General features: G+C 43.7%; 1 protein-coding gene across 1 annotated transcript; it reads left to right on the top strand.

Moving 5' to 3' along the window:
* The first annotated feature begins 1,347 nt into the window (after positions 1–1,347).
* Positions 1,348–2,185, top strand: LOC130469117 (uncharacterized). Its single transcript, XM_056838087.1, has 2 exons — positions 1,348–1,564; positions 1,744–2,185. The coding sequence occupies exons 1-2, from the start codon at positions 1,448–1,450 to the stop codon at positions 2,023–2,025; spliced, it is 399 nt and encodes a 132-aa protein (XP_056694065.1). The 5' UTR covers positions 1,348–1,447; the 3' UTR covers positions 2,026–2,185.
* The last annotated feature ends 9,101 nt before the right edge of the window (positions 2,186–11,286 follow it).

An 11,286-nucleotide genomic window follows, 5' to 3' on the forward strand; every position in this document is an offset into this window, starting at 1 on the left:
GACCTTTGTCTTGCGACCGTCTGCTTTCGTGATTTTGAGCTAGTCTTTACGGCTCGACTTGGTCTTCGATCAGAGGACCGTGCACAAGTGTCAATGACGACCTTTCCCTGAGGCCGAACCTATTTTTTTTTTTTTTTTTTTTTGAGATATCCAAACATGATATGGTGTATGGCGCAGTCCGGGAATGTGATTTTGATCGTGCGCTCCTTGTTGGAGTCTATTTTTTCGCGAGCCCCCAAGCACTGGGGCTCGTCGGCCGTTTTTCGCATCTTGTAACCATGTTCGGGGTCATACTCGTATGTGCGAGCGACCTTTTATAGTAGTGTGCTACTTTAGCGAAGCCGTGGAGTGCGACTTTAGTTTTCAGGCGACATCCGGTTTTAGCTTGGCCCGAATTAATCCTTTGACAGACAAACATTTTTTATTCGGAAAACCAACGACTTAACGATACACATTTTTGGTGCTTCGAAGAATGACCATGATATTTAACTTGTTTTTTGAAAAGTGTACATAAGCATTTTCTGAGACGAGTCTAAGTTTCGACCAAGTTTTAATGTTTATTTTTTTTGCTTATTTGGGAGCCAAAGGTGCTTTGGGCTTGATCCTACTTGCAATAGGGCCTCGTGTTTGGCAACACAATTTTAAGTCCTTTCCTGTTCCGCGTTCTGTGAAATCCGGGCCTTGGGCTGCATTTTCAGCGCCCAAGGCCAGGCGTTAAACATTTCGGCGCCCAGCCTTGGGCGTTGAAAGTCTTTTCCTGGTGATATTTGATTTTCGGATTTCCTAACACGTTTTCGAATGGGATCAGGATGTCATTGGGTGCGTTCAGCTATATATAGGGACTAGATACGTCCCTATTTTCCACCACTCTCAATTTCTTTCTCTCTTTTTTGTTGTGTTTTAATTACTCATTGCTTTTGCCATGTCGATTCCTACTTTCTCACTCCAACGGACTGTTAGGCGTTGGCTACGGGCCCTTACTCCCACAGAAAAGGCTTTGTTAAAAGAATACCACTTAGAGGCACTTTTAGGCTTACAACAAATTAATATTGATTATAACTTTCCGCATGCTGCCCTAAGCATTTGGGACTCCGATCATCATGTTTTTGCCTTTCGGGGCAACGAAAGATGTCCTTTGCCAGATGAGTTTGCTGCGATCCTTGGTTATCCTACTAATGCTACTCCTGTTACCCCTAGCACTATTGAAGAGGGTAAAACAACCATAGCGACTTTCCTAGGACTGGATGATAACATGTTTGCTGAAATTGTTGTAGGTGACGAGGTTAACTTGGCAAAACTTGTAAAACATCATTTTAGGCCTAGTAAGAATATGACCGACCAGAAATTGAATATTCGAGCCCTTGCATTTTGCTTGTTGAATCACTATTTGCTATCGAATAACAATGGTGAGTTCGGTGACATAAGGTTGATCCCCTTGATTAGCCAGATGGAAAGTTGCTATTCCATTATGCCGTTGGTTGTTGCCGAGACTTTGCTGAGTGCGGATGAGTTGAAGAAGGATGCCAAATCTGAACATTTTAAGGGAAGCCCCCTATTACTGCAGGTAATCGATTTTTTTTGCGCACGTATACACGTTTTTTTTTTTTCGTCCTGCCTTGGGGCTGAGTTTCAGCGCCCAGGGCTGGGCGCTGGAATTTTCGGCGCCTGGTCCTGGGCGTTGAAACTGCGCCCCAGGAACCGTTTTTCTTTTATTATTTTTTTTTATCGTACCCGTTTTTGCAGATTTGGCTCGCGGAACGGCTTAGACTTTTGGAAGCTCCTGCCGATCCTAAACATTATCGCCCTATAGCCTTGGGTAACCGAAAATACTTGCACCAAGGCCAGGACGAGGCCGAATGGACCTCCTTTTTTACTTATGGCGTTTGTTCTATTAAGTGGGTGGTACCATGGTGGGGTTTGACTACTGTGACAGGGGTTCTGATGTATCGGTTTATGTTTCCTTGTTGGGGCTATCTCGTCCCATTTATATTTTCCCTTACCGAGTCATGCGTCAATATGGTTTAAGGCAGACTATCCCCTTTTCTGATACGGTACCACCTAAGGTAGCGGCCTTTTCACAAACACGGGTTCTAGCGTGGGCTAAGTATTATGATGGTCTCCCGCGTTGGGCCGTAGCTACAAATGGCTTTGTGGGTCTTTCTGAAAACTACAAGTTGTGGATGAGCTCCGATGATAAAGATGTGAGGACCGAGGCTCGTAATGGGGAGCCGACCGAGATTTTGATACCTCGTATTCGTGTTAGGTATGAGGGTCCTGATTCTGCCAAACCTCATACCTATAGTATTAAGACTGTGAAAGCTCGTCCTGATCGAAAGGAAAAGGAAGTTCCTCCCCGTTCCAGTTTCAGGCCTAAAAAGATGCCTAACATGAAGGGGCCTGCTGTTGTTAAAAGAAATGCAGGCTCTCGCGGAGATCGTCGCCGGAACAATGTATGGGTTAGGAAGGCTCAGCCGCCTGTAGAAACAGTGGCTAGTCTAGTTGATGATAATAATCCTTCTCCCACCATTGTCTGTGCCCTTGAGGCTGAGCGGGCTATAAGTGAGAATGTTTCTGAAGCCTTGGCATCCTTGGAAGTTAGTGTCCAGGAGCCGGTTCTTATGGAGATTGATATTGGGGCAGCGCAGAAGACTGTGGGGGTGGATCCTGCGAACATTGCCCTCTATAAGACTTTATTTGATGATCCGGAAGAACTAGAGTAGTGTAGTTCTTGCTAGGGTGTAGGTGCCCTTTATTTATTTCAATTGTGTTTGTTTTTATTCTTAGCACTTTTGTTTTCCTTCTTATTATTTTTCAATAAAGGCGTATTTTAATTTTTCATTTTCATTTATTTTTGTTTCTCCTCTTTTTTTTTTTAATGTTTTTATATGTCTAACACTTTTGCACAAAGAATATGTTTTTTTTTATTGGACCGAATCCTTGGTAAGGATTGCCTACGTATCTTGTCAGAATCAGGTCGCGCGTAGTTCTAGCTTTAGAATAAGTTCTAGTATGCCGGATTTTGGTAGATATGCCCTGAGGTGGAAACATATTACTTAATCGGTCAAATGAGTGAAGTATTATCATTATTTTCATCTGCCGTTTTTATTTTGCCATAAGTCGCATAAAATTCGACTAATTTGTATCGCTATATTCTTGGTAAACCTATTTGGATACGTACTGTACCCCCCAAGTGTTCGTTATTTTTCCGTTGTGTGCGGATAAAATAACGAGCACTTTTGAAAAGAAAATTTTTGGCAGGCAGAGAGTTTCAACGCCCAGCTTGGGGCGTCAGAAATTTCGGCGCCCAGCCCTGGGCGCTGAAAATGACTTGGGCAGTCAATTTCTGACGCTTTGCTTCACATGTTCTTGCATTTATTTCCTTTTTTTTTGCCTTGATTTTTTGCTCGTATTTAAAGTCAATTTTGAGGCTTTTTTGGAGGCTTTTTTGACTGTTAGCGTGAAATGCATTTTTGTCCGGATTATATTTTCTATTCGTGACTCGAAACAGTTTTGAAAATGGGGTTAGGGTGCGGAAGTTATGAAGATCTTTGTGTAGGCTTTTGAGGTGGGTTGAAGTGCGTGTTGTTAGTGAAGGGTATGATGGAATTATATTTTATGAATCTGTTTTTTGGTAACATTTGCATTGTTTTGGATTTTGATTTCCTTTGATTTCTTTGGGTTGCATGGATTGACTCTTATGATGACACTGGTTGGCTTTTTAGGTTTTTGGGGATATGAATGGGATAGTGCGGTTTATTTTGTGGGTTTCGGGAACTGGCTCCCATGGCACTATTTCAAGACCGAATGGGCCTCGTTTGTTGGGCCTAGAGTGGGCCGCCTCTTTATTTTAGTATTTTGCAAGTACATTTGGTGCTTATTTAATGTTAGAATAAATTTTTTAGGAGAAATGTTACGCCTTTATTAATTTGGAAAGTAAAGAAAACACACTGAAACAAACTTGACCTATATTCTAAGGGGTCTTAGGACCATCTAAAGTCTTTATTATTTTTCTACCAATCTAAAGAACTACTAGGCACTTTTTACTAATGGTGCTCTATGTGGCTCAAGCCTAGGGTTTAGTCTCATAAAACTTCGGTCCTTCACTGGTACTCATCTTGAATTCTATTCCTTTTGCATTGACCCACTGATATGTCTTCACCCATCCGTTCTCGATCTCTTCTAGTGTTGATGCAGGAGAGATTAACCGGGTTGGATCGAAACCTTCATCTTGTAAAGCTAGGGTAGTCATCACAGTCTCGTTCTCCATAGGCCTCGATTCGTTAAACAATGTCCATAGAGCCTGGTTGTCCAATATTTCAGTTGTTTTAGTCTTGGTGAGGTGGGGTGCCTCATCCAAGGTGTGGCAGTCATGGAAAATTTCAAATCCGGGTTTTAGCAAGCCATCCTGAACGAAGGGTTCAGGGAAATCACAGCATGGGTGTTCTTCTCCTTCCCGAACGAACATCCCGTTAAGGGTCCTTTGATACGGAGGAAGGAGGGTGGTTTGTTTGGCTTTGTTAAGGCGTAGCCTAGACAGGCGGTCAGCAATATCTTCCTCCGTTGGTTCATAGCCTAAGCCAAAGGGAGTAGATTTGTTGGGAAAAGGATGGAATGTGTATTCCTTCTTCCTTATGCCCAATGGGGTTCCTGGGAAATAACCTTGAGCTAACAGCATTCTAGGGATGACTCGGGATGCATGCGGGTCTAGGAATGCTGGATCATAATCTTCGATGAACTGGATTGTTTCTTCCATTTGAAACCCGTAAAGGTCGTCTGCAGTTTCGGCCGTTCCAACCATAGTGCAACTGACGTCGAGAGGAGGGGCACGGATTTCTAGTATTACCCCGTTATGGTTAAGTTTAACCATTTGGTGCAAGGTAGAAGCCACACCTCCTAAGTCATGGAGCCAAGGTCGCCCCAAGAGGAGGTTGAAAGTGGGCTTGATGTCGATTATTTAAAACTCCGTGGTGCGTGCCACAGGCCCGGTTTGTATGGTAAGGTTTATTTTTCCCAATACAGGCCTTCGGGAGTTATCATAAGCTCGTACCCCTTGCGTGGAGGTTTGGAAGTCATCGTTTCCTAGCCCCTAGCAATGGGCGGTTCGCAATGGGCAGACATTAACCGCCGAACCATTATCTACGAGCGCTAGGGGGATGTTTTGTCCTTTGCATCCAACCACTAGGTAAAGGGCTTTATTGTGAGCACCCCCCTCTTTGGGCAGGTCTTTGTCAGTGAAAACTATGACTTTTTCTCCGGCATCTCTCGTGACATGGCTAACCAATGAGTCAGGTGTGATATCTGTAGGTACTGAGATGAGGTCGAGTGAGCGAATAAGCTTTTCGCGATGTTCCTTTGAAGTACACATGAGATCCCAGATGGTAATCTCGGCCTTGGTTCTTTTTAGTTGTTTCAGGAGAGGATTTTCAATGACTTCTGCGTTGGTGGCGTGCCGTCCATTCTTAGGAGTTTTCCTAACCGGGATGTCGTCCATAGGAGGTGCGTGAATATCCGGTTGGTATATTCTTCCGGATCGGGTGAGGTTGTCGACCTCGGGCTCCTGAGGGGTGGTGTCAATGAGAGAATACCCGGGCCAAGTTTCGGTGAAGAGGTCCTGGCCCAATACTTGAGATAGGTAAATATCTTCAGCATCATCATTCCACACACCGCACACTTCTCTCTCGATTCGATCCATAGGGACCACAGCGAGTGGTGCACCTTGAGGCGTGATGTACACCGTGGGGTCGAAATTCTCTGGTTGGTCGAGAGAGATGTGACAAGAGCCGCGTGGGCTCTTGTTGTTGTTGGGTTTGCCAACGTTAGGGAGAGGTATCACTTCATCCTCTATCTGTCCTGTATCGTATGTTTTAGATTCCAGCAGTTTTCAGTGTCATGCCCATTTCCTTGATGGAATTTGTAGTAAGTACCTTCGACCCAATATTTGCTTTTGACAGGAGGGTCACGGGTGGGGCCTATAGGTCTCAACTTTCCTTGATTGGTTAGTCTTTCAAAGGCTTGTACCAAAGTCGACCCGAGTGGGGCAAACTTTCGGTCTCGGACCCATCTTCCAGGGCTTCTTCGGGCCGGAGTCTCTTTTACAGCATGGACTTCTTGGGCTTGGGATGTGTTACCCCGATTATAGGTGTTGTTTTTTATATGTGGGTTTGCTTTGTATGGTTTTGGCGAGGTCGTCCTCGATCTTTATTCCCACATCATAAACTCTTTTGAAAGTGTCAAGTCCCAGGTACCTAAGGTGTTGTCTGTAAGCCGGGTCCAGGTTGTCAATGAATTTTTGGACCAATTCTGTTTCTGGAGGCCTATTGATTAGCTGGGCCGCCTGGTCCCTCCATCTAGCAAAGTAGTTCGTGAAACCCTCATTTTTCTTTTGGAAGAGAACTTCCAGCTCGCGCATGGTGACTTAGAAATCCATGTTCGACGAGTATTGCTTGATGAAGACATTGACAAAGTCTTCCCAAGTGGGGAAGAGCTTAGGGTCCTGTTGATAGTACCATTTGAGCGGCACAGGTTCCAAGGACAAAGGAAAGGCAGGTAAGTACATGGACTTATCCACGCCTTTCATGTTCATGGCATTCACAAAGCTCAGTAGATGATCACGGGGGTTGTCCGTGGCCTTGAACTTTGGTAAGTCAGATGAACTGAACTTTTCTGGTAGTTTGCCAGGAAAAGGTTCAGGATCGAGGGAGAAGTATTTGCTCCCCATGGTTTGCTGTAGGACCATTTTTCAATCCTCTTCTCGTTATCGAGGTCATTTTTGGCTTGCGCAGCCGCTAAAGCTTCATTTTCCATTTTCAATTGGCCCATGAGTCGGGTCATTTGAGCCATCTGCTCTTGCAAATCTTCGATGGACATGTTTGAAGGTGCGAATCGAGGTTGGGGAAGCGGAGATCCTTGAAATGAGGGATGACGGACGGAGCTTGGAGTCACTAAACCTGATGTTGGCGATATATCTTCGAGACGCACTAACCGTTGATTCCCTGATCGGCACCAAATGGCAGGACCAGTCCTAGGCATAAGATAAGCTAAAGTTTAGGTTCCCAAAGTTTCAAGCATTACTTAGTCTAGACTTCGACTCTCTCTATTGGTTTTTTGCTTTTTCTTTTATTGGTACACTTTTCAGTTTTTTTTTTCTTTTGGTCATTCTTTGGATTTTCGAAACACTTGCCCGTGTGACATTCATAATTGTTAGCATTGTCGTCGGAGGAGGCCTAACAACGACGCAAAGAGTTATTAATTTTTTACGAGCCGCTTTTGAAATCGAGTGTTTTCTTACGCCCTCGTAGAAATTCTTTTTACGAACATTTTTTGTGCTACGTATTTTCCTTTTGCGCGGGCACCGAGGCTGCTGCGCCTGACCAAAAGGCCAAGCAGCAACTTCAGCGCCCAGCGAGGGGCGTGAGAAATTTTGGCTCCCAGCCAGGGGCGTTGAAAATGCGTCCCTGGCTGGTTCTCATTTTCTGTTTGCGTCTACTTCTGTTTATGCGACTTCGATTTGCGTGCTTGCCTAATAACGTCCTTTACGCGTAGCAGCGTTTGTGGGATTCGTTACAGGCCATCCCGAGCGTCGCTTATTTTTGTGGCGATCATTCGGGTTTGCGGAACACGTATTTCGGTATAACTCTTTGGCAAATTAGTCTATGAATGTTTGGGCAATTTCTAAGGTCGTTGGTTTTCTAGGATAGTTTGTCACACACAATCACATATTTCGCTACACATAACTAACATTCATCATGAGGCGATAATAACATGTCATGTAGTTTATGATAGGCTTCTATGGGTAGTTATTTGCGCCTGGCTTGGTACCGCTTCTATCGTAGATCCAACACATGCCCCGGTCGAGGTAGTGTCTTCAACAGACGAATTTCGCTCAAGAGGCCAACCCGCAAGTGCAAGCCAAGGGGGCATGCAGGCGAGAGGGACCTAATGAGCGAGTGATTGGGTTCGGGATAGGTGTACTACCTGCACAAGTACCGAGTGGGCAACATGCGCGGCGTATGCACCCCCCTATTGGCGGAAAAAGGTATCCTTAGTCCCAACTCCCGAGGGAGTCGAGATTCGTTATGCTGTTCTGCCCGTTCACATTAATATGCTGATTTTCAGGTCGTCCCAACTTGATGGGGAAATAAACGCGGGGTAGGATCGTTTCACCCTTCGGCTATTTTGATTACCTACAAGCACGAGTATTTCCTTCACTATCCCCAGTGGAGTCGCCACTGTGAGGGGGTCGAAAAAGCACGAGGCTAATGCGTGACCTCGTCCCTTGTGGGTGTGACGATTCTTTTTATTCAATCAAGTGTAATTGGATTTCCTGTGAGTTTTACACCCAATTGACTAGTAATATAGGAGTCTCCATTCAGTTTTTAACGACAATGAGAAAAACTGACAAAACTTGGTTATCGTTACATAAAGGGAGTGCAATTATGTTTGACCACGACTGCCGTAGGTTCCCTTGTGATCCCTGGTGTGGGGATCTCTCAACATACACCCGCAAGGTAGAGATTGAGGGTTCGGGGGACTGTAACTACCGAGAGGAGTACTTCGCTCGTCGATAACTCCAGAGGCAGGACATCCTTACTAGCTCGACATAAATAATTGAAGGGACATGCGTTAACTATTAAACTAATCTGAGTTGATTTTAGCAATATGCAACATATAATACCTGATTGATCGCGATTATCTGATTTAGATTGCATTAAGGGACCTAGCATGATAATCCAATTTCCCAAAAATATTATATTTGTTAGGCGTGATGGAACAATCAGATTTAGTTAGTTTAACAATTCATAAAAAGGGAGAGGAAAGCAATTAAATCATCGAAAAGGGACACATTACGACGCACCCTTGAGAGGTGCGTCACGGTTCTCAGAAAACTAACCACTTTGACTTTGCTATTTCTCCTTTTTATTTAACGAATCTCAAATTATGGGACAGGATACGTTCTGTTCGATTTATGGATCGATTGCGACAGAACGCGTGAACAATTTCGCAACGTGAGGCTTAGGCTAAGGGTTGGAGTCAATACTCAGAATATGAATTGTGTGTTGTGTTCCTTTCACCTCGAATTTGGGGATGTATTTATAGGGAAGAGTTCGTGGAAAGATAGAATTGCAGAGTTCTAATCCACAAAGAATTCGGAAAAAACACGTACCCAGGTATTTTCAGCGCCCAGGCCTGGGCGCCGAAGATTTCGGCGCCCAGAGCCAGGCGTTGAAAATAGGGTCTGGGCTGTTTTCTTAGTCAGATTCGGATTCCTGAAATCCGTAGCGTTTGAGACTTAATCGAGCCTTTTAGTGCGTATCAATTTCATGACGGAATGCGTCTGGGCCCGTTACGAACTCTAGGCTCGTTAGGATTTTAATTAATATGTAACTCTTATTTCTGAATCATATTAGGAACAGGATTCTCGCAGTTTTCTATCTCATTTAGGATTTATGTTGGAGTGCAACACCTAATTCTGACAGGTTTCTATCTTTTATGACTTGCCACTTTTAGAAGCTACCCTTTACGGCAGTTACTATTTTTAGCAGGTTTCCATAAATAGCAGTTTTCTATAAATATCAGGTTTCGGGTGAAATGAAAAGGGGAATTGAGATTCGTTATTTTATAGGAGATGCGTTGTCCAGTGGAGATTTACGCTTTCATCATCGAACCTTTCCCTTTCGGGAATGGGGACAAAAGTAGGTGTCTAGAACAGGCGAGGCACAACGCACGCACACACAGCTCTGCTGGTGTGCTGCGACGCGACGCGAGGTGAGGGACGAGTGGGCAGCGCAGCGAGGCACAACCGCACAGCACGCAGGCACGTAGTGCCACGCTGCGGGTGCGGGAAGGCGAGAGAGACGGGCGAGGGCTAGCTGCTTTGCGCCGCAAGAAAGGGCGAAGAAGAGAGGGGGTGTGGGCGTAGAGTGTGCCGCAAGGAGAGGAAAAGAGGAGAGAGAGAGATTTCTGAATTTTTGGTTGTGAGGGTTTTACATGAGGTCTATTTTTAGGCTTTCTCTCCCTTGTGGGCTAGGTTAGGGTAGTTTTGAGTTGGGCTTATTACCGGGCTCACTTAAGTTTACTCCTTGCACGCTTTGTTAGGTTTGATCAAGACAAAACAACCGGGCTTTAAGTAAATCAAATTCGTTTTCGAAATACGACCCACAATTCCCGATTAAATAAATTCATTGAATTCATTTAATAAAATACGGTTTTTGAAATTAATTAATAATTAAATTAATTAAAAACAAAAGCGAATTTAATTCTCATTAAATGAAATTAATTTATAAAAATACCTTATAAATACAACGAAATGCTTTATAAATATAATAAAATATATTTATAATTATAGAAAAATACGAGGTATTACAACTAGGCCTAAGGGAGAAAAGGTGCACTTATCTCCCCTTACTAAACATTTCGACTTCCTTTGGTTTCGGATATAAGCCATTGGAGGACGATATAATTCTACCTCTATCTCAAGTACGTCTCGAAAAGGACAAAGCTAAAAACGGACACGAATCTCTCTTTCACCATACCAACAGACTTTAAAGTGTATGTTTGCGGGCGAAGGAGAGGACCATCGCTCATTCTGGATGGCAAACAAAATCTGGGGTTTGAGATTTTCCATGATTGAGATATGTTGGATGAGGCACCCCACCTTAATTGCCTACAATAAACCTGTAGGGGGTTTTTTCGTACTCTTTTTCCCCTACGAGGGAGGTTGTTTAGAAACCTTCGTATTTTTGTATTTTGTAGGAGTCGCCACCAAACATTTTTAAGGGTCCCGTTTGGAAAGACCAAAAGTGACTCGATTAGGATAAGGCATTGAATCTTAGAAACGGATGGGTGAGATCCGGGCAAGGGAACAAGATGCTTATTCCGCGAGCTTTAGAAATAATTCAAATGCGTGGCACAACATTCTCGAAAATACCCTAGTTTAGACTATGTGGGTTTGAATTTAGAACAAATAGAATTTCTACTTCGATCGTGGTCACTTTGCTTTAAAGTTAATTTAAGGGAACCTAAGATCGGTTTGTCCAAGAAATTATCTTCGTTAAGCATGATGTAACCTCGCATTTTGTATTTACAATGTGCGGTAATGAAAGCAATAAACAAGTAGAGCAACATCACAATAGAAAATAGGTGCAAAATTAGTAAAGTACAAGACCACCTAGAAATGGACTAGGAGGTGAAACCACATTGCCTAGAAGGACTAGGCAAGTAAAGTTGCGTAATTGAAAGTGCGGAATTGAAATTGCATAATTGAAAGTGCGGAATTGGAATTACATA

Source organism: Spinacia oleracea, chromosome 3 (genome assembly GCF_020520425.1).
Source record: "Spinacia oleracea cultivar Varoflay chromosome 3, BTI_SOV_V1, whole genome shotgun sequence".
Taxonomy (NCBI): Eukaryota; Viridiplantae; Streptophyta; class Magnoliopsida; order Caryophyllales; family Amaranthaceae; genus Spinacia; species Spinacia oleracea.

Coding starts and splice junctions, on each gene's coding strand:
- LOC130469117 (XM_056838087.1), top strand. CDS start 1,448: ATGGAAAGTTGCTATTCCATTATGCCGTTGGTTGTTGCCGAGACTTTG. Junction 1,565..1,743: donor GAAGCCCCCTATTACTGCAG/GTAATCGATTTT, acceptor CCGTTTTTGCAG/ATTTGGCTCGCGGAACGGCT.